The sequence below is a fragment of the Leptodactylus fuscus genome, chromosome 1, assembly GCF_031893055.1.
Source record: "Leptodactylus fuscus isolate aLepFus1 chromosome 1, aLepFus1.hap2, whole genome shotgun sequence".
NCBI classification, from domain to species: domain Eukaryota; kingdom Metazoa; phylum Chordata; class Amphibia; order Anura; family Leptodactylidae; genus Leptodactylus; species Leptodactylus fuscus.
The window spans coordinates 211,361,841-211,385,755 of NC_134265.1; the positions used below are offsets into that span (position 1 = coordinate 211,361,841).

The 23,915-nt window shown below is 42.0% G+C and overlaps 1 protein-coding gene across 1 annotated transcript in view; it reads left to right on the plus strand.

Moving 5' to 3' along the window:
* Positions 1 to 23,038, plus strand: part of CHAF1A (chromatin assembly factor 1 subunit A) — an 84,629-nt gene extending 61,591 nt beyond the window's left edge. The window contains exons 10-14 of the mRNA XM_075283012.1: positions 2,638 to 2,739; positions 6,115 to 6,364; positions 8,502 to 8,974; positions 15,083 to 15,185; positions 22,888 to 23,038. Coding sequence (XP_075139113.1) covers positions 2,638 to 2,739; positions 6,115 to 6,364; positions 8,502 to 8,974; positions 15,083 to 15,185; positions 22,888 to 22,958 — 999 coding nt within the window. The 3' untranslated portion in view covers positions 22,959 to 23,038. The remainder of the gene's footprint in view (positions 1 to 2,637; positions 2,740 to 6,114; positions 6,365 to 8,501; positions 8,975 to 15,082; positions 15,186 to 22,887) is intronic.
* The last annotated feature ends 877 nt before the right edge of the window (positions 23,039 to 23,915 follow it).

A 23,915-nucleotide genomic window follows, 5' to 3' on the forward strand; every position in this document is an offset into this window, starting at 1 on the left:
GCTGTTGTGCCCGGGATACCCACTTAACAGTTTTTGGAGTGTGTATCTCTGCTGTCATAAGTTGGGTCCAACATGTCAGGCACTGAAATGGCACATATCTGAAAAAATTTAATTTTTAATTTCTCATTATCAGCTGTGCATTCATTACTGGAAACTAAATAAATGCAACACTCATGGGGTAAAAATGCTCACTAAGCAACTTAATAAATCCCATCAGTGGGGTAGTGTCCAAAATGGGATGACGTCTGCGGATTCCACTTTATTGGCAATTCAGGGGCTTTGCAAAAGTGGCATGACGTCCAAAAACCAAAATAGCTCTCCTTCCCTTCTGTGCCGAAACAGCAGTTTCTACCCACATATGGCATAAAGTACATTATCCTGGGTACACCAATGTCATACATGTGGGCATACACTTCCATTTGGGTACACAGCAGGGCGCAGATGTGAAGGAGCACTGTTCATTTGGAGTGCAGATTTAGATTGTTAGTGTTTGGACACCATGCCACATTTGCAGAGACCCTAAAATTGCCCCTACAAAATGGGGTCACTTCTTGGGGAATTCCAGTTTACTGGCACCTCCAGGGCTCTGCACAAACATCATGGCACCCAAAAAGTCCCTCTAACTCTGTACCCCAATAGCTAAAAAGCGCAGAGCTCCTTCCCTTCTGAGCCCTGCTGTGCGCCCAAGCAGCAGTTTATACCTACATATATAATTTTTTTGCCCCTCGGGATGACCTACTTAAGTGGGTGCAACGTATTGGGCACTGAAATGGCAAATTTCTTTAAAAATTTTAATTTTCATTTTGTACATTCATTTTTGTGAAGCATTTTTAGGCTCAAAATGATAATACCCCTTGATACATTCCTTGATGGGTGTAGTTTTTAAAATGGGGTCACTTTTGAGGGGTTTCCATTGTATTAATACTTTAGGGGCTCTGCAAATGTGACATGGGGCCTGAAAACTATTCCAGCAAAATCTGCCATCCAAAACCCAAATAGCACTCTTTCCATTCTGAGCCCCACCATGTACCCATACAGCAGATTATGGCCACATATGGGGTATTGCCGTGTTCATGAGCAATTGTTTAACGAACTGTGGGGACCTTTTTTTCTCCTTTAACCCCTTGTGAAAATGAAAACTTTGGGGATAAAGGGACACTTTATTCATTTTTAACCTACACATCTCAAGGTTAGTAGAATTTGTGAAATGGCTATGGGGTCAAAATGCTCACTATAACCCTCAATGAATACCTTAAAGGGTCTAGTTTATAAAATGGGGTCATTTATGGGGGGGTTTCAGTTGCTTTGGTAACTCAAATCTTGTTCGAATGTGCTATGGGCCTAAAATATCTGCAAGCAAAATTTGTGTTTTGAAATCCAATTGGCACTCCCTACCTCTCGGGCCCTACTGTATGTGCGTATATAGGACTAAGGTCACAAATATTTTGGGGTATGATTCTTCTTTTTGATGTGTTGTGTGCAAAAAAAACTGCATTTAAAATGACACACATTTGAAGAAACTGAAAATTTAATTTTATGTGTAATAATTCTTGCAGAACAATATTTGTTTGACCAAAATGCTCACTATACCCCTCAAAGAATACCTGAAGGGGTCTAGTTTTCCAAATTGGGTCATTTAATGGGAGGGTCTATCATTATGCCACCTACATGCCTGCAAACAGCTTAGTACAGGAAAAAATCACGTACTCAAAATTTCCAAAATTTGCTTATAAACTTGTAAATTGTCTAAATTATTCAAATATGCTAAAATTATTTCAAATATGCTTGAAACACAAAAGGAACATTTGGAAATATATAACTACTAACTTTTTTTGCCCTGTATTATTGTGTATATGTGAGATCGCAGCTGAAAATGTTAAAAAAAAAAAAAAAAAAAATTTAAACATTTTCAGCATTTTTGAGTTTTTAATAAATTTACGCAAGTTCAGTCTCATATTACTTTTTCAGTAAAGTACAACATGCCACGAAAAAAAAATATCAGAATCGCTTGGATGCCCTATACTGTTACAGAATTATTTACTGATAGTCACACAGGGCAAATTTCCAAAATTTGTCTTGGTCATTAAGGTCCAAAAACGGCCGGTCACTGGGGGGTGGTTTTAAATATAAATATATTTAAATCTCATACAGTTAACTTCATGAAGGGGGATATGCTTAGTTGACGTTTCTACATCGCTTCACCTGCAAAAAAAGAAAAATGAATAAAAAAATAGTAATGGAAATATCAGAGAAGGCTCATAGTAGTATCAATACAACTTTGCATGCAAAACAGACCCACGAAGATGCATATATGGAAGTTTGAAAAATTAATGTCTGAATAAGAACTAAATTTTATTTTTTCAAAATGCGCAACTATACGAAAGACATACATTTTAAGGGAGCATTAACAGTGTATTTTTTTGGAGCTGCCACTGAGTTTTTTTTTTTGTTTCAAAATCTCCTCAAAAATCTACCTCACGTTATTTTCACTAAAGAAAGAATAAAAGTGTCCTGCCCCTTCTCTCCTAGCTTCAGAATCTACGCTTTGAAGAGGCTGATACTACCTACCCTATCATCTGAGCTGTTCTTCTCTTCAACAAAAGTTTGTATAACTGCGATTTTGTTTTTTCATTGTAGGATGAAGATGATGATGATACAAAGGAAGATGATGAAGATGATGATGGATTCTTTGTACCTCATGGATATTTATCAGAGGATGAAGGGGGAGTGTCTGACGAGGTTACTTTTGCTTTTTTTGCTTTTTTGCTTTTTTTTTTTTTCAATCTGCATTTCTCACATCATTTAGCCCTTGGCCTTTTGGGCATGTATCCAACACATTTTTTTGTCTGTGAGCTGCAATTTAAAGGGATTCTGCCATTAAAAAAACTTTTTTTTTTTCTTCTAGGTAACACGTCGGAATAGCCTTTAGAAAGGCTATTCGTCTCCTACCTTTGGAAGTGATCGCCGCCGCGCCGTTCGTTCGAAATAGCGCCGCCTCTGTCGTCTTCTGCATCCGCCCCTTCTTCGGCTTGACGTCTGACGCCTGCGCAGTACGCTTTGTTCGGCGAAGTTCGCCGAACGTACTGCGCATGTGGGAAATTGCGGTGTCGGCACTATGGCCGCGGGCATACGCAGTACATTCGGCGAACTTCGCCAAACAAAGCGTCCTGCACAGGCGTCCGACGTCAAGCCGAAGAAGGAAGGGGTGGATGCAGAAGAAGACAGAGGCGGTGCTGGAGTCGGTTTTCGAGCAGCAATGGGGACGCCCCCATCGCATCTCCTGCGCTGGGGCCCGCCCCCATCGCTGCGTGAGAGCTAATTAGCATACCGGTACAAACCGATATTTCGAACGGTGCGGCGGAGATCACTTCCAAAGGTAGGAGACGAATAGCCTTTCTAAAGGCTATTCCGACGTGTTACCTAGAAAAAAAAGTTTTTTAATGGTAGAATCCCTTTAAATTTGTTCCCTTGCCCTCAAATAGTCTTTCTCTCCTCCATAGCTTTTGTCTCTATTTTCACTAGACACGATTTCCCTGTAGCATGTAGTTTTAATTCTTAGGATTTTTTTTTCAACCTTCTACCTGTATTCCCAAGAAAAAAAAACAAACAATGTTTGGCCTGTCTTGAACCACCACTGTCTCAACTGTGTAATTTATGATTGAAGTCTATAGACTTTGATAGCCTCCATGTTGCAGGGCAAGTATTTTAAAGGACAGATATCTCTACATTCCACATTGTGCCTGGCCAACCAAACAACCAACCACTACTGGTACATGACTTTTCTTTTTGGCCTGGTTCAACTCTTCTTATGTCTTCATGAAGTTACTCCTTGACTTCATTTAAAGGGAGCCTGTCAGCAGGAAAAGTGGTATAATATGAATGACAGTACCTTGCAGGGCTGCTTCTACAAGAATAAAATCCTGATGAGAATGTTGCAATGGAGAATGTGTAAGTCATGTTAAATAGTGTAGAAGCAACCTTGCAAGGTACTGTCATTAGTTTTATGCTGATGTTTCTGTTGATGGACATTTTAAGAGCAAATAGGTCCATTGTGTGTTGAGCTCTATTTACATTCTGAGACTTCAGAAACGGACTGAGGCTCAGTCACAAGCTTCCGCTTGTCACTTGGAAACAGACTACTCTAGCGTTGGATGTGCTAGTCCAGTGATGGCGAACATTTTAGAGACCAAGTGCCCAAACTGCAACCCAAAACCCACTAATTTATCGCAAAGTGCCAACACGGCGATTTAACCCTAATACTGTCATATGAATAAGGCTTTAAAAGAGGGTTCGGTGATGCAAACAGCTTTGTTCTGAAAGGTAAAAGTTTGTGTTTGGTATACTTTTGAACAATTAATGTTCACTATTAACATTGGTCACTATAAAACAGATCCTGTATGATGCAATTAAAGTCTGTATTAATATCATACGTCTGCTATAAAGCAGATACTGTGTGATATAAATAGTTTAGGGCCCATGTGCTCCACGGTGGTCCCCACACAGTCCGATGAGCTACTGCACTCCCACAAAGAACAACCACCACCTTCCACCACAAAACAGTCACTGTCGAGTGATGTCATCGAGCCTTGCGTCAGGGCAAAGGTCACAATATTCTGTCAGTGTAAGCCACGGACCTGCGGCCTACACTGACAGTTTTCATGGTTATGTGCAATTGTACATACTCTTGAAAGAAGTGTTGTCTGGGGAATCTAGTAGAGCTGTCCCTGAGCTACTCAGAGCTCTCTCTGTGGGCATGACCAGTCGCCCCAGCCAGACTCCTGAGTGTCCCCTCTGGCCTTAGGTTCGCCACCACTGCTCTAGTCCCTACCAATAACCTGTTCAGTCTATATCTCCCTTCCCCCCCCCCCCCCAACCATTCCTGCTTCTGCTTCCCAAGGTTCCTATAATTTAGTCTGTTTCCTGCTTTCATCACTTTACATTTTCTTTTGCATCCACTCATCTCATATGTTCATGGAGCCTCAAGGAAGTTTTAAGCGTATCTAAACGTTCTGTGGTTGGTTTAATGTGTCAACTTTTTTTTTTCTGCCAGTTATGGTTTTATATTTGAAGACTAGCCTGACTGCTGCTGTTTTTACTTGTACTATAGAAGCTAACATGTTGTGATGACTAGAAGCCTTATTATACTCATGGGAAGTTCTCTGAGATATGAGATCTTATCCACATTTACTTTTTGGTGTTCCCTTTTTTTATTCAGATATTTGGTATGTTTAACATAATACATCTTTAATAAACATCAGTTATTCTTTTCTTACTTTTCAGAAAATCAAAAGTTTAGATATGCTTTAAAATGTTACTACAGTTATAAACAAATTAAAATAAATTCTTAATTCCTTTGTTCTCAAATTTATGGTAATATCTTACTAAAGAAATGTTTCCTGCGCCATTTTTCAGTTTATTTTCAGAGTTATTTTCTAAATTAGTCTATGAAGTCTCATTTTCTTACCAATATATCTTCCAGATATGGCTTTAAAGGGGCTCTATCACTGGGAACAGTCATTTTTATCTAAACACATGCTTGCATAGGCTTTAGAAAGGCTATTCCACACCTACCTTTTGTATGTAGATTGCTTCAGTGGTGTCTGAATAAGTCCGTTTTTATTCATATGTGCTAATGAGCCTCCAGCCAGCTCAGGAAGTTCCCAGCAGCCTCCTCTCTTCCATTATCTTCTATGTGTGTGAAGCAAACAGGAAGCGAGTCATCAGCAGCAGTCTCCCATAGAAAACAGCAGGGAGAGGTGTGCACAATCTATCGTGCACTAGTCTAATTAGCATATGAATATTAACGGACTTATTCAGAAACCACTGAGGCAATCTACATACAAAAGGTAAGTGTGAAATAGACTTTCTAAGGGCTATGCAAAGGTGTGATTAGTTAAAAATGACTTTTCCTAGTGATAGAGCCCCTTTAACTGATTTCCTATCCCTGTGCAGTTAGAAACAGCATCAGACAACTGCTTCCCCACCATTCTGAGAGTTTGTTTTAGACCGATACATATGTATCCAGCTTCAGTCTCTTTGAAGATGAGAAGGATGGCTAAATAGTGGTTGATCTTTTTTTTTTTTTACAGCTTATACCATTTCCTTATTTTGTAGGAGTGCAAAAACCCAGAAAATCAGAAGGTTCGACAAAGATTAAAGGCAAAGGAGTGGGATGAGCTGCAGTCTAAAGGGAATAAGATTAATGTTCTGAAGCCATTAGTGATTGGATGTGTATGGCTTGGCACCTGTTCTGTAGAGCATCGGTTCCTTGAGAAATTTGCTGCATGTATTATAGATCCTGCTGTTGGAGAGGACAACTTGACACCAGAAGTTTACTCTAGCAAGAGCCTACAAGATAGAGAAAGTAAGAAAAATTACATATATTTTATATATAAATATTTTTTATTTATTTTTAACTATCATACATTCTTCTAAGGGTATGTTCAGAGTTTTTTGCCAGCAGATTTTGACGTGGAATCCGCCTCAAAATTTTCTGCCAAAAACATCTCCCATTGACTTCAATGGGAGCCGCTCGCTTCTTTTTTCCGCTAATAGTGTGGTGTTAGGAAAGACTAGCAGTGGGAGGAATAGCTAGGGAGACAGGAAGGAGGTGTTGGGGGGGGGGGGGGAGAGTGGGCTGTAAATAGTGAGAGTCTACAACTACCAGAATGCATTGCAGCGGGATGCTACACACTAAGTAAACAAATGCAGAAGATGCTAAGCCTTCCCAGAGAAACAAAGAAATCACTCAAATTTCTCCTAAAGGTATATGAGTGCACTTATTAAATCATTAATGACACTAACAGACTTTTTTTTTAATTATTTTTTGCCAGGAAACCCCTGGTATGGGGTCGTGGGTATTTTCAGGTGGAATCTGAAAAAGTTACTAATTTCGAATGCTGACAAATTGTCATATTAATTTAACACACTCAAAACCAGTATCTATATCTATCTATATCTGAAAACTTGGAAATTATAGGGCCGTTTACTAATCCAGCATTACCTGGAATGTTACCCAGCTTTCCCAGGACCATGAAAAAGACATCTGACAGGATATGGCACAATTACATGGCAAGGAGTGGGATTTATTTAGATACATTTAGCAACTGTCATTTCCACAAGCATCCTTTTCAAAATTGTTGAGTAGTGTATAACTTAAACTACTAAAACCTTGAAGTAGATGAAGACTCATGCCTGGAACCCAGGGATGATGAGCAACACACTTTCTTCACCCCACCCCTTCCCCAATGGTCTCCGCTAACTATACTCTGGACTTGGATTATAATAGTAGTTCCAGTTTGTATGTGTTCAGTGTGCAGGTAGAAGTTTGAGAATATGGAAATAACAGACGTGTACAAAATCATGTCGATTAACCGGATTGACAGCCTGTTTGGGTTATTCTTTGATTACTTCCCAAACTCTACTTAGTGCATTTATAGGAGAAAATAAAATCTGAGTAAAATCTGACAATGTTAGGCGTCTATATATGTTATGCATTCTTTATTTGTTTGGATTCAAAGTTTAGTGGTCCTTAGAAACAACAATGTCCCTCCCAGCAGCACAGAATACTTTAGGAGACTGCAGATCTTTTTGAGGGCGATTACATAGGGGTAGATGGTTGTCAGTGACTATTACACTGTTAAAAAATGAAAAAATAAAAAGCAAAAATGCCAAACCTTGCATACCATGACAGCTGAAACCTAGAGCATGGTGTTATCCCATATATCATAGACTACACCACCCAAGGAGCTAACATTTGACTTCTGAGACCAGTTGACTTAGGTTACTGACCACTCAGCTCTCTGTACCAGAAATGGCTTCAGAACAGCTTAAGAGACACAACAGTGAGTATTTCAGGATAAGAATGTACTGCTCTTGTGGGAGATTAAAGTTGGATTTACACATACAGTAAATTATATGAAAAAATCTACTGCAAAAATGTAATGCAATTTGCTGTGAATTTTATTAGTTGTTATTGTGGTGTAAAATTTAGGGGCCAGGTGAATCCACCTTATGGCTAAGGCCCCACATGTGATAAAAGCTGCTTTTTTGTTGCAGAAGGGAAACGTACCAGCGCCTGCTCCATATTTCTCATTCATGTTGAAGCTACCCTTGGCATTGGCTCAAATAACTACTGCAAAATATGCATAGAAAAAGCAGGTTATTCGCAACATGGAGCCTTAACCTAAGAGGGACTTGAAACATTTGCTGGTGTCCTGTTTCTTCTTCTAAGTGTATGCACGTTGAAAAAAAAAATTATGTATAGTGCTAAGGCCCCACGTTGCAGAAAAGCAGCTTTCTTTGTGCAGATTTTGCTACAGTTTTATGAGCCAAAGACCAAAATGGCTACAAATGAATGTGGAATATATAGGAAACTCTTATACTTTGACCTTCTGCTCAGTCCATTCCTGGCTTTAGCTCAAAAAAAAAAAAAAGCAAGTTGTGCTAAATTATAGAATACAAATCTGAGTGTACTTTTATACCTTGTTTTCATTCTGCAGTCCTTACACATCTACTTCCATTGCTACACGGAAATGTTCATGGAAGCAAAACCATAATTAAGGAGTTCCAAGAGTGCTGTCAACGCAGCATGTTCCCATTCGGTGAAGCTGGCAACACAACAGCTTGTGAAACTGCAAGCCCAAACTCACGAAGCCAACTCAATGTTAATATTCCTTCAAAAGCTCGGCTGAAACGCATAATCTCTGAGAATTCTGTGTATGAAAAACGTCCAGATCATCGTCTTTGTTGGTATGTGCACGCTGAGGTTTTGAAAAGATTCCAGCAGGAAAGCCTTCCTGTGCCATGCCAATGGACTTATGTAACCCAAGTGAATTTGTGTAGCAAAGATGAAGTAGGAAACAGTGGAGGACAGATGCAGACAATGTCCACATCCAGCAAGAGGAAAGCTGCTGGTAGTATGCCAATCACAAAATTTATGAAAAAAGCCAAGACTTTGGGGACAGTCAGTGATGTAAGTAGTTTTTAAAACTGTTCTGTGTTTATTCAAGAACGCTAGAGGTTTCAAATTTATGAAACGCCAAAGTATGTATTCTATGAATGTAAATCCTCTGTCATTCTTCTATAAATGAACAATTCTCTGATACTTCTCCAGGTAACCCTTTGTCATAAAAGTGGTATGTGTTTTGAACTTCATGAATAACAACTTTTTTATATTAAATATTGTTCCTTTCTATCGATAATGGGAGAGTTGAGGGGGGGGGGGGGGGTTCACACTTGTGCTCGTTCTACGGTTTGTGCATTCTGCCGGGTTCCGTCTTCAGCCCAGGCAAAACTGGCCAGGAGATGGAAACCTGGCGGTCAATCTTAAAACCCATTCACTTGAATGGGTTTGTAAAGGTGATCACCCGTATTTGCATTCTGAGTCCAATCAGGTCTCTTGCTGAGGCCACTGATTGGCTTTAGCGGAACTCTGGAAGAGACCAGTAAAAAGCCGCCAGAGTAGAAAAACGTATGTGTGGGTTTTTTTTTTTTTTTAAAATTATGATTATTATACCGCTCGTGGTTGTCCAGGCACTAAAAACAAATGCCTGGACAACATCTTTAAAGTAATCCCAGTTTATGTAATACAAAAATAGAAAATCAGGGCACTCACCAGCCAGTAGGAAAATTTACCAAGCTTTAATATTCATCCATAAAAACAGGTACTTGAACAGCACTTACAGTCGGGGGTAGGGCAGATAGAATGTACAAAAAATGAAGCGACGACAGTTTCGTGCTAAACGCACTTCATCAGGCTTCCTGATACATGTGTTACACGTGTATTGCAGAGTATAGGAAGCGGTCAGCCTGTGTGGACGCACAGGCTGACAACTTCCTTTTTGGGCAGGATCAACCAGGTGCGTGAAGGGGGTAAGTGATGGGGCAGACCCGGAGTCACTGATCAGACCCCAGGCTGCCCCCTACGAACACCGGCACCATAATACACTGAAACCCAGGAGGTGCCGGCGGTCATGTTGACCGCCGGCATCTCAGGGGTTAACGCCCGCGATCGGACCCGGTTCCGACCGCGGGTGTTACGGGGCATTGTCAGCCGTGTATTACAGCTGACACCCGCAGTGCAAGGTGCGCACACAGTTTCTGTGTGCGCACCATGCAGCCGCCGTACTATTACGGCGGTTTGCGGGAAGTCCTTCCCGGCAGCGTCGTACTATTACGGCGGATGTCGGGAAGGGGTTAAAAGCAGATTCTGCTGGAATAGATTTCAGGCACCATGTCTCAATTGCAGAATTCACAGAATTCATCAAGGGGTAGAGTGAGCATTTAGACCCCACAGCCTTTTCACAGGCTTTATTAACATTGGGATGTGTAAATGAAAAATTACTAAAATGTCACTTTATCCCCAAAGTTTTAATTTTCACAAGTGGTTAAAAGAGAAACGTGGGAATGCGGGAACTAACCACATTCCTTGACGTGCTTGTACGTGAAATAGCGTAAAGGGGTTAAAATTGGGAAACTGGCAATTTGGATGAGTGGGGTTTTCCCAGGTTAGTGTCTGAACACACTGCCTTAAGTATTTGCTTCTCACTTCCTGTATTTGTTGTCTCTGCCTCCCTCCCTCCCTCTGGCTGAACAGGACACAGAAGACTTCTGAAGATCAGAGAATGAGCAGTGTTATGTTTGTGTTTACATAGAGAGATAACAGAGCAGCTTTATCAGCACAAAGTGCAAATAGCTGAAGTCTCTTGCTGTGTAACATAGTATATGAAAATAAATTGAGATTACAAACTATGTGCCAAATTTCATCCAAATCCGTTCAGCCGTTTTTGCATGATTGAGTAACAAACACAAACAAACCTCCAAGCCATATATACAGTCCTATGAAAAAGTTTGGGCACCCCTATTAATCTTGATCATTTTTTGTTCTAAATATTTTGGTGTTTGCAACAGCCATTTCAGTTTGATATATCTAATAACTGATGGACACAGTAATATTTCAGGATTGAAATGAGGTTTATTGTACTAACAGAAAATGTGCAATATGCATTAAACCAACATTTGACCGGTGCAAAAGTATGGGCACCTCAACAGAAAAGTGACATTAATATTTAGTAGATCCTCCTTTTGCAAAGATAACAGCCTCTAGTCGCTTCCTGTAGCTTTTAATCAGTTCCTGGATAAAGGTATTTTGGACAAACAATTCAAGTTCAGTTACTTAAGCACTTACTGAAGCACAAAATTGGTTTTGTAACCTCAGTGAGCTTTGAACTTCATAGCCAGATGTATCCAATCATAAGAAAAGGTATTTAAGGTGGCCAATTGCAAGTTGATCTCCTATTTGAATCTCCTCTGAAGAGTGGCATCATGGGCTACTCAAAACAACTCTCAAATGATCTGAAAACAAAGATTGTTCAACATAGTTGTTCAGGGGAAGGATACAAAAAGTTGTCTCAGAGATTTAACCTGTCAGTTTCCACTGTGAGGAACATAGTAAGGAAATGGAAGACCACAGGGACAGTTCTTGTTAAGCCCAGAAGTGGCAGGCCAAGAAAAATATCAGAAAGGCAGAGAAGAAGAATGGTGAGAACAGTCAAGGACAATCCACAGACCACCTCCAAAGAGCTGCAGCATCATCTTGCTGCAGATGGTGTCACTGTGCATCGGTCAACTATACAGCGCACTTTGCACAAATAGAAGCTGTATGGGAGAGTGATGAGAAAGAAGCCGTTTCTGCACGTACGCCACAAATAGAGTTGCCTGAAGTATGAAAAAGCACATTTGGACAAGGCAGCTTCATTTTGGAAACAAAAATTGAGTTGTTTGGTTATAAAAAAAAAAGGCGTTATGCATGGCGTCCAAAAAGAAACAGCATTCCAAGAAAAACACATGCTACCCACTGTAAAATTTGGTGGAGGTTCCATCATGCTTTGGGGCTGTGTGGCCAATGCCGGCATCGGGAATCTTGTTAAAGTTGAGGGTCGCATGGATTCCACTCAGTATCAGCAGATTCTTGAGAATAATGTTCAAGAATCAGTGACGAAGTTGAAGTTACGCCGGGGATGGATATTTCAGCAAGACAATGATCCAAAACACCACTCCAAATCCTCAGGCATTCATGCAGAGGAACAATTACAATGTTCTGGAATGGCCATCCCAGTCCCCAGACCTGAATATCATTGAACATCTGTGGGATGATTTGAAGCGGGCTGTCCATGCTCGGCGACCATCTAACTTAACTGAACTTGAATTGTTTGTCCAAAATACCTTTATCCAGGATCCAGGAACTGATTAAAAGCTACAGGAAGCGACTAGAGGCTGTTATCTTTGCAAAAGGAGGATGTACTAAATATTAATGTCACTTTTCTGTTGAGGTGCCCATACTTTTGCGCCGGTCAAATGTTGGTTTAATGCATATTGCACATTTTCTGTTAGTACAATAAACCTCATTTCAATCCTGAAATATTACTGTGTCCATCAGTTATTAGATATATCAAACTGAAATGGCTGTTGCAAATACCAAAATATTTAGAACTAAAAATGATTAAGATTAATAGGGGTGCCCAAACTTTTTCATAGGACTGTATATCGTCAGGGTCTGGGGTTGCTAGGTGGGGTGGCATAGACACAAAAGTCCAGATTCTTTAGTCCAAAAACAAAGGTAGAGTTTATTTTCACTCAAAAAGGTAATGCAGCAACAAAAGGAAACAATACAAAAATAAATACCTGCCCGGCTAGGATCTAACTAAACATTGAATAGGTTACCTCATCTAGAATCACAGAAATCAAAAGTTAGTAGACTCATTCAGGACACAGCTCCAAAAATATGACCTCTGTCACTCTCCAGCCAAGCTCTGCCAAAGTGTTGCTGCTGGAGCAACTTCTTAAGCCTCCTTGACGAGGAGACTCTCTGCAGCTGAGTCGCTGCTGGAACATCCCCAAAGTGTGGACTGGAGGGGCGTGGAATGACAGGTCCCACTACCGACCTTCCTGTCATTCCTAAAAATCCAGCCCAATACTGAGGATTTACCAAAATGCTCATCAGACGAAAATTGTCTGCTGAGAACAAACATTCCTGGAGTTTTCTCATCTCACCCACCTGAGTAGTCTGGTAGTACACCCCCTCCATTACCTGACCAGCTATCGGCTTACTAATATATATATATATATATATATATATATATATATATATATATATATATATATATATATATATATATATTTATATATACAGTATGTGTATATATGTATGTGTGTGTGTGTATATATATATATATATATATATAATCACCTATCCTATGCTACTAATATATGCATTAGCGATCACACCGCCTGGGGTTCCAGACCCCTAGGTGGTCTAATATATACAGAACAAAAAAAAACAAAAAAAAAGTATTAAATTGAAATCTCCTCTCTGTCCTAGAACACATATAAAAGTACTTAACTACTGTGAAACACATACACATTAGGTATCACTGTGTCCGAAAACTCCCAGTCTACAAATCTATAAAAATATATTTCCTGTACGGTTAAACGCCGTAGCCAAAGTCAAAAGTGCCAAGCCAAGGTTTTTTTTTTTCCACTGTTTTGCCTATGATAAAAGTTTGAATAAAAAGTGATCAAAGCAAAAGCAATTCCCCAAAATGGTAGAACTAAAAAGTACACCCGGCTCCACAAAAAAAGACGCCCTATACATCCCCGTACACGGAAGTTAAAAAAAAAAAAAAAAAAAAAAAAGTTGCAGGTATCAGAATATGGCAACATTTAGAAAAAATTAAAATTTAGCACAGTTTTGGATTTTTAAGGGGTTACAATGTAAATAAAACTATAAATTTGGTATCGTCTGAATCATACCAAAACATAGAATACAAATTACATGTCATTTTGGCTGCACAATGAACGTTGTAAAAACGAAGCCTGTAGGAAAGTCGCACAAATGCACTTTTTCTTCAAATCCACCCCATTCTAAATTTTTTTTTCCCCAGCTTCCCAGTACATTGCACGTACCGTATATACTCGAGTATAAGCCGACCCGAATATAAGCAGAGACCCGTAATTTTACCACAAAAAACTGGGAAAACTTATTGACTCGAGTATAAGTCGAGGGGGAGGGGGGGAATCCACCATTGCAGATAAAGTCTGGTCATGTGCATTGCAGCTTAGTAATTCCATGGGGATCATAGTAATAGCAGTTAACCCCATCATGTCCCTCACATTAACCCACTGTGTGCCTCACATAAGAGTTACTGATATGTGGGACATATGGAGGTAATAATTAGGTATCTTCATAATTAAGGTCCTTAATTAGTACCCTTATGTGTCTCACATATTAGTAACCCTTATATGGGGCACATAGGGGTTAATATGAGGGACATGATGGGGTTAACTGTTATTAATGTGAAGCACATGGAGTTACTGAAACTAAATTAATAACCTCAAATGCCTGACATTAATATGCAGAGTAACTAAAGGAAGGTCCCTGTGTGTGTCACTTTACTGTAGCTTCCTCTCCTCCATACAACAGACATCTTCCATAAGACACAATGAATCCTGGCCACTCATCTGCAGGATAGATGCTAAATCCTAGTGTGCTAAAGGACTTCTGATGACATCATGACCATGTGATCGGACTCTGGTGTGGGCGGAGCTACTATGTTTTAGACTCAACCTTATCTGCAGATGTTACATACCAGTGGCTACAAGATCTTTGATGACATTAGTCACGTGACCTCATGACAAGCCAATCACAGAGCAGTAGCACTAAAGGACCTCCCCCTTCCAGGTCCTTCCAGAGTTCTGTGCTCCGTGGACCTTGACTCGCGTATAATCCGAGGGGAGCTTTTTCAGCATGAAAAATGTGCTGAAAAAGTCGGTTCATACTCGTGTATATGGTAATAAATAATGGTAGCATCATGAAGAGCAATTTTGTCCCGCAAACATTAAGACCTCATATGGCTATGACAGCTGAAAAATGAATGGAGGGAAATCAAAAACGAAAAAATGTCTACAGCGGGAAGGGGTTAAAAGGTTGTTTCATTAAGTGTTCATTCACCCAAACATCAGTAGGCATAGTGTATTCTGAAATGGTTTTGATTTTATTTAACCTTTTTTCTGTATTGTATAGGTGACCACATTGGAGTCAGATGGATTCCAGGCAGACACTGAAGAGGATGAGGATGATGATGATGAGGACGATGATTGTTTAATTGTGGAACAAAGTGGAAAAGGTTCGGTAACTTTAGTTTCAAAATTTCTGCAAATTATAGGAAAGAAATATAATATTGAACTAAAGGCATTATAAACTCAGCAATGACTGACAAATTTCAAAGTTTCTATATGGCATCAAAAACTTAGCTAAACTTTCTAGGTTGTGTGTATGGTTGGGGGGGTTGCTCTTCTTTTTTTTTTTATTTTTTTTTTTTTTTTGCCCCATCCAGCACAGAGAAATTTCGGTCTTCGACAACATGCTTTCTGTTTACATATAATGGGGTCTAAAAATAACTGTTAACCATTTGGGAAATTGTGCCTGTACAAAATTTGTGCCTGTACAGAAATTTATTAACGTATGCGAGATAAGTGTCAGATCCAAAAGGGACCTGTAAGTCTGTAATCTAAGCACCTTTGTTCTTGCATGACTGGTTCTCCATTAATTATTATTGGACTGTCAGAGATTGCAGTCCCAGAAACCCCTTAGAATTGAATAGAGTTCTGGCCATGCAAGTGCCCTAGTGATTCATTCACAGGAAGCCCTCACACAATGATGCTTGGTTCATATAACAGAAAATTAAGAGGAATTTAACTGACATCCACATCCAAAATCCTTTTCCATTTCCACTTTCTGCCGTTGATTGGGCTCAGAAGATCGAGTGTGTTACACGATGGACTCATGCTGAATCGGCTGATTTATTCCCCAGCAAGATCGAGCAGGAAGCTTATTTTTTTCAAAATCTGGGCAGAATAGGCTACTGATATTGGGGCGGATGCCCAACTCAAAATCAACGCCAGATTCCACTGTGTGAACATACGTTAAGGCATCTAAGCAGATGTCAGTAGAAAGACATGTTGCCATTTATGTATTTTAATAAGAGTGTTTTAAACAGGGTACCTACACAAGTAAACCATAATGCGAAACACCCTAAAAGACAGACTGCACAGCTTGACTATTTAAAGGTGAAAGGCTGAGTTCACACTGAGTTTTTTGGCAGCAGATTTTGACATAGAATCTGCCTCGAAATCCGCTGCCAAAACCGGCTCCCATTGACTTCAATGGGAGGTACTCACTTCTTTTTCTCGCATATTTCACTTGGGGGACACAGCATTTTGGGTATAGACCTGGTCACTAGAAGGCGGACACTAGGAAACGAAGGCAGTTGGCTCCGCCCACACAGGCTATACCCTCTCACTGGTAGTTTTTTTTTTTCCCTAGTGTCGTAGGAGGCAGTCACGACCTGTGTCGGGTCTATTCTGTCTTTCATCGTTTTTATTTTCTTTTTCAGAGCGCCCCGCAGTCACCCAGTTCCCTGTTTTTCTGTTGCCGCATTCGCGGTTGGTGATGCCGGTGACCCCACTTTAACCCCTTAAGGACCAGGCCATTTTTTGGTTTCGCATTTTCGTTTTTCCCTCCTCACATTTCAAGAGCCATAACTTTTTCATTTTTCAGTTCACAGAGTCACATGATGGCTTATTGTTTGCGGGACAAATTGTACTTTGTAATGGCACCATTCAATATGCTGTGCAATGTACTGGGAAGCTGGAAAAAAATTCAGAATGAGGTGCAATTGGAGAAAAAATGCATTTGCGCCATTTTCTTATGGGTTTAATTTTTACAGCGTTCACTGTTTGGTACAAATGACATGTTACCTGTGTTCTACGTGTCAGTACGAACGCGGTGATACCAAATTTATATAGTATTTGAAATGTTTTGATACTTTTAAAAAAATGATAAACTTTGCAAAAAAGAAAAAAAAATTTGTGTCATCATGTTCTAACACCTGTAACTTTTTCATATTTCCATGTATGGAGCTGGTTGTGGTGTCTTTTTATGCGGGACAAGATGACGTTTCTATTGATACCATTTGGGGAAAGATCTGATGGTTTGATCACTTTTTATTCAATTTTTTATAAGAGGCAAAGTGTTGAAAAAAACGCTTTTTGGCTGTTTTTATTTTTTTTGCCGCTACGTTGTTCGCAGTACGGGATAAATGTTTTAATATTCTAATAGTTCGGGCATTTTGGAGCGCGGGGATACCTAATATGTTTGTTTAATGTTCTTTAATTACTTTTATAGCTAATCTAGGGAAAGGGGGGTGATTTGAACTTTTATATTTTATTTTTTTAATACTTTTAAAAACTTTTTTTTTTCTTCTGTTACATTTATGATCAGACCCCTTAGGTACCTTGAAACCTAGGGGGTCTGATCGCCCATACTATTCACTGCAATACTACAGTATTGCAGTGAATAGCAAAATCGCAGCACTTCTATTAGACGATGCCTCTGGCATCGTCTAATAGATCTAGTGCAGAGACAAGCCTGGAAGCCTTCAATAGGCTTCCGGCTGTCATAGCAACCGATCACCGCCCTCTTGTGACGTTCAGGAGGGCGGCGATCGGGGAAACATGGCGGCGCCCGTGCCGCCTGCGCTGTTTACACGCTGCGGTCGCGTTTGACCGCAGTGTGTAAAGGGTTAACAGCAGCGATCGGCTCGGGCACCGACCGCTGCTGTTATTGGCAGGTCCTGGCTGTATGATACAGCCGGCATCTGCCGTGTATGGAGCAAGCTCAGCGTGTGAGCTCGCTCCATACATCCCCATGCGACCCATGACGTACAGTTACGTCAAGGGTCGCTAAGGGGTTAATATGTGAGGTATTATTTATTTATTTATATAGCCGAAGGGGTGAGTCTGTGGCGCCTGAAGACACTGAATTGGTAAGTATTAAGGGATAGAGGTAAGTATCCTCCCCCACAGGCGGTCACGGCTTCACCAGCGGGTAGGCCGCACTGGGTCCTGCCGGTCGACCAAGGCCACTGCTAATATTGTGGCTATACAGTTTGGATCCTTTTCTGGAATGCTGAACCTGCTTCTAAAAAGGTGGTGGTTGCCCTACCTTTTTCTTATGGTGAGCAGGGCCGTCTTTTTGGGAAGGGCTTGGAGAAACTTATTTCTGAGGCTACTGGGGGTAAAAGCTCTCCGCTTCCTCAGAGGTGTTCAAGGCGTCAGCCTGCCTCTTCCTATGGCTGTTCCCAGCGGTTTTGTTTTTTTTCAGGGCTCTTCATCCCGCCTCAGAGGGCAATCTCCTCAGGAGCTGCGCTCCAAGAAGTCCTCCAAGCCCAGACCTGCCTGGCATCCCTGCTCTAAGCCTTTTAGGTCTGGTGTAGCCCCCTTCTGCATGAAGGTCTACCCCCACCTGGGGATTTTTGGGTGGGGGGTCGTTTGCTTGCCTTCCAGGACATTTGGCTCGCCTGGCTTCGGGAGGTGGTCTCAACCGGCCACTCCATAGTTTTCCGTTCTTCTTTGCCTTCTTCCCCCGCTCAGGCGACTGCTTTTCTCAAGTCGATCTCCAGACTTCAGCAGCAGGGGGTGATTGTTCTCAACATTTCCAGGAGTTTTACTCCAACCTGTTTACTGTTCCAAATTAGGACTGTTCTCTCCGTGCCATCCTGGACCTGAAGTCTCTGAACAGGTTTGTTCGAGTCCGGAGTTTTCGTATGGAGTCTCTGCGTTCCGTGGTTTCCTCTATGGAACCAGGCGAACTCCTTGCGTCAATTGATATCCGAGACTCATATCTCCACATTCCCTTTGCTCTGGCCCATCTGTGCTTTGCGGTAGGTTCGCAACATTTCCAATTTGTCGCACTCCCCTTTGGGTTGGCCACCGCTCCTCCAAGGTGATGGCCTCTCTCATGGCCATCCTCCGTTCCCGTGGTGTGGCTGTTATTCCGTACCTGGACGATCTGCTGATCAAGGCGATCTCCAGGACTCACAACCTCTCCAATTTACAAATCACCATGGACCTTCTTTGGCGGTTTGGCTGGCTCATCAACACGGAAAAGTCCTGCCTGGTGCCGTCTCAGCGCATGGAGTTTCTCTGTATGATTTTTGGATACCCGTCAGGGAAAGGTGGTTCTTCAAAATCTTCAGTCCAGTGTGTCGCGTCTGCGGAAAAGGTCCCCGTGTTCTATCCGGTTCTGCATGTGAGCCCTAGGCCTGATGGTGTCTTCTCTCGAAGCCGTCCCTTTTGCCCAGTTCCACTCGCGGCCTTTTCAGCTGGCAATTCTGGCACATTGGGACCAGTGCCAGTTTAGCCTGGACCGCCGAATCCTTCTGTCTCCTCAGGTCCGTCTCAGACTTCGTTGGTGGCTCTCCTTCCCGGGGTTTGTCCTGGGGAGGTTTTTTCTTCCCATCCACTGGCAGGTTGTCACCACTGACGCCAGCCTCTCTGGCTGAGGGGCAGTGTTCGGAGTCCAGACTGATCTGGAGCAAGGTTTCCTCCGAAGACCACCGGCCCTGAACAGTCTATTGGCATTGAGGGCCATCTTTCAGGCCCTGTGCCATTGGACCCCCCCTCCTCCAGGGCAGTCCTGTCCGCATTCAGTCCAACAATTCCACAGCCATTGCTTACCTGAATCACCAGGGCGGGACCAGGAGCTGGGCAGCCTTTCTGGAAGTCTTCCATTCTGAGGTGGGCAGAGCTTCATATTCCCGCTCTCTCAGCAGTCCACATTCCGAGAGTGGACAATTGGGTCGCGGGATTCCTCAGCTGGGAAAGTCTCGACCCAGGCGAATGGTCCCTCCATCAGATCTTTTGCCAGGTGGGGCTGTCCAGAGGTCGACCTCTTCGCTTCACAGCTAAACTACAAGGTTCCTCTATACGTGGCCAGATCCAGGGATACCTAGGCGATCGCGGCCGACGCTCTTGTGATTCCCTGGTCGGGGTTTCAGCTCCTGTATCTGTTCCCCCCCCTCTTCCCTCAGGCTCTCAAGAAGGTCAAGGGAGTCCCTGCAATTGTGGTGGCTCCAGACTGGCCTTGACGAGCATGGTACGCAGACCTCATGGCTCTGGTAGCAGACGCCCCCTGGCCTCTTCCTCTGCGAAGGGGTTTACTCTCTCAAGGGCCACTATTACAGCCTTCCTTACATCAGCTGCGTTTAACGGCGTGGCTGTTGAAGCAGAGGTTTTGAGGCGCCGGGGTTTTTTCTGAGCCCGTTATTCAGACTATGCTCAGGGCCAGGAAGCCTCAATCGGCGAAGATATACAATCGCACCTGGAAATCTTATGTCCATTGGTGCGAAGCAGAAGATTGTCATCCTCTTGTTTTTTCTTTGCCTAGGGTCCTGGTTTTTCTTCAGTCCGGGCTGGATCAGGGTCTTGGTCTCTCTATCCTGAGGGGTCAGATCTCGGCACTTTCCATTCTTTTCCAGAAGACTCTGGTTTTCCTGCCTCAAGTAAAGATCTTTCTTCAGGGTGTGGCTCATTGTGTCCCTCCTTTCCGGCCTCCGCTTGATCCTTGGGATCTCAACCTCGTTCTTGAGGTTCTCAAGGCTCCCCCTTTAGAGCCTCTAAGTGAAATCTCTCTTCGCCTCCTTTCTTGGAAGGTGGAGTTTTTGGTTGCAATCACTTCTATTCGTAGAGTCTCTGAGCTGGTGGCTTTGTCACGCCAGTCCCCCTTTTTGGTTATGCACAAGGACAAAGTTGTGCTTCGTCCTCCTCCAACCTTTCTTCCCAAGGTGGTGTCCTCTTTTCATATCAATGATGATATTGTCTTGCCGTCCTTTTGTCCTGAGCCTAAACATCCTTGTGAGCGCTCCCTTCACTGCCTGGATGTTGTCTGGGCAGTCCGGATCTACTTAGCTTTCACGGAGCCTTTTTGGCGCTGTGATGCTCTTTGTTTTTCCAGGAGGCTCTAGGAAGGGCTTGCCTGCTTCCAAGGTGTCCATCTCTAGATGGATTCGGTCTGTCATCAAGGAAGCCTTTCTGCTTAAGGGTAGGGACCCGCCCTTCCGTGTGATGGCTCACTCTACAAAGGCTTTCGGTGCGGGGCCACATGGTGGCTCAGTGGTTAGCACTGCAGCCTTGCAGCGCTGGGTCCTGGTGTTCAAATCCCGCCAAGGGCATAAAACCATCTGCAAGGAGTTTGTATGTTCTTCCCGTGTTTGCATGGATTTCCATCCCATATTACAAAGACATACTGATAGGGAAAAATGTACATTGTGAGCTCTATGTGGGGCTCACAATCTACATTTAAAAAAAAAAAAAAAAAATGCTTTCGGTGCCTCCTGGGCTGTTTGGCATCAGGCTTCTGTTTCCCAGGTCTGCAAGTCTGCCACCTGGGCTTCGGTTCACACCTTCACTAAATTTTACCAGATCCACTCTGTGTCTTCTGCCGATGTCAGTTTGGGTCGAAAGGTTCTGAAGGCAGTAGTGCGCTGATTGTTCGCAAGGTTGTCTCTTTTTTTTCCCTCCCTCAGGGACTACTTTTGGACGTCCCAAAGTTTTTTGCACAGGGTTTGTGTTTTTTTTCCTCCCTTCACGAGTTTAGGTTTTTGGTAGTTATTGGTACCATATATATTTTTTTCGTTGGGACTCTTCTACTGCTGTTGGTACAAAACTGCCTGAGTGTGCTACCCGTGAGAGGGTATAGCCTGTGTGGGCAGAGCCAACTGCCTTCGTTTCCTAGTGTCCGCCTCCTAGTGACCAGGGCTATACCCAAGGTGCTGTGTCCCCAGTGAAACAATGAGAAAAGGATTTTACAGGTGAGTACACAAAAATCCCTTTTTTTCACTACCTAGTAGCGGAAAAAAGAAGCGACAATCAGTCGTACACGTCGCGGTGCGACACTTTCCCGACTAGACCCATTCATTTGGGGCTAATCCGAAGCGGAATACCGCGACTGGCCATTATTTGGACCGGATTCTGAGGCGGCCTGTGCATCAAAAACCCCAGTGTGAACTCAGCCAAAAGGTGTCCAGGTTATAAAGGAAAGTAGAGTCAAGGGTATATAGATGCTAGTGATGTGGTAGAAGAAGCTATCCATCTAAAGCTAAAGCCCCATTTTGCGGAAATTGAGTTTTGTTGCAGTTTTTTGAGCCAAAGCTGTGAGTGGATTGAGCAGAAAGTAGAAGTATAAGAACTGTGTATAATTAATATATGTATCTGTGTGTATGCAATCACATTCCTTTTTGTAGCCATTCTTGGCTTTGCCTCAAAAAAGTAACAAAATCTGCAACAAAAGAAGCTGCTTTTTTGCCGCAATGTTGGGCCTTAGCCTTACAGCGGAATGAATCTATCTAACTTAATGAATCTGTTAGGACACCCCCTGGCTTTGTATATGAATTTGTACATGGGTAGGATGCTCATGGATCCATGCTTTTCAGGTGGAAAGATTAAGATGTTTCCAATTCAATAGGATAGTTTTTTTGGGGGGGTTTGTTTGCTTTTTTTTTTTTTTGAGGGGGGAAGGGGGGTATGCATAAAAAGGTAACCACGTATATAAATTGAACGCCATGAATTTGAGATTGTTGTGACAGTAGTCACAAAGTACCCTGCAATCCCAGAACATGTGCACAACTGTTTTGGCCTGACTTTGGCTTCAGACACTCAGTCATAGGGAATTAATCGGCACTTATGAGAGGCGAGCACCATTGTTTTATTTTTGCTGATGTTTAAACAGTTTTGCCGCCACTTGTGCAAGTAGCCGCAAACAATGTCTACAACATTTCAAAAAGCTCCTTTTATTTATTTTTTCTTTCCGATAATAAATTTGGAGATGGAACCATTTTGTATTCACGTTTTCTCAGTACAAAGAACCTTGTGCCACTATTAACTCATTTTTTACAAAAAGTGGAGATAGAACCTTCTTGATCTAATGTAGTGAAACCATTTAGTATCTATTAAGCTGTTATTTATTTAAATTTTTTTTTCTTCCAACAGAGAAAACTACACCAGGATCCCCATGCAAAATGGAGATAACTGTGAATGAGGAAGTAGCTGATGCTACATAACATGCTTAAATATGCAATGTAAATATCTTGCAATATACATAGAGGTTAACATATCTATAAACCATTTTAAAACCTTTGTTTAAAAATTCATACAATAGATCTTCAATAAGAATTATTTTACTAGGAATGTTTTTGTTTCTAATAAAGCAGAATGTAAAATACAATTGTGTCTTTTTATTGTAAGGGACAAAAAGAAAGCTGAGTTAAAAATGAGCAGAACACTATACATCACTGGAGTTTTAAACTTATTTTCAAGCTATAATAAAGCAAACAAAATGATATAAATATTAGATGAAATAGGGGAAGTAAACTACAAGGTTCGTCAGCCAGGTAGGTGAAAACCTGAATAGTTTTATCATGTAAACCTGCTAAAGGTGTGGAAAGACAGAGTCTGCTTACAGAAAGGTCTCCAGCTAAACTGTCTCCTGTAAAATCCCCACAGGCTGTAGTTGGGACTACAGAGGTAGTAGCAGGGATAGGAATATCAGAGACTCTCTCAAAAAGCCAGCAACAAGAGTGCAAAGAGTTTGCAGCTAGGAATACAGATGTTTTTTCTGAGCAACCTGGGCGTACATGCCTAATCAAATATGATAGTTACCGAGCTCCATGTGAAAGTGCGGATGAGGCTGTACCGGGTACCCGAGGCTCGCCGACAAGCCATTTCAGGGGAGGTGCAGAAAATGTTGAAATTGGGAGTCATTGAGGAGTCCAAAAGTGAATGGGCCAGTCCCATTGTTCTAGTTTCCAAACCAGATGGGACATTGCGTTTCTGCAATGACTACAGGAAACTAAACGAGGTGTCTAAGTTTGATGCCTACCCCATGCCTCGGGTAGACGAACTTATTGAAAGACCGGGAGGGGCCCGGTACTTCTCTACGCTTGATCTCACTAAAGGATATTGGCAGGTACCCCTCACAGCGCCAAAGAAAAGACTGCCTTGATCACCCCTGAGGGATT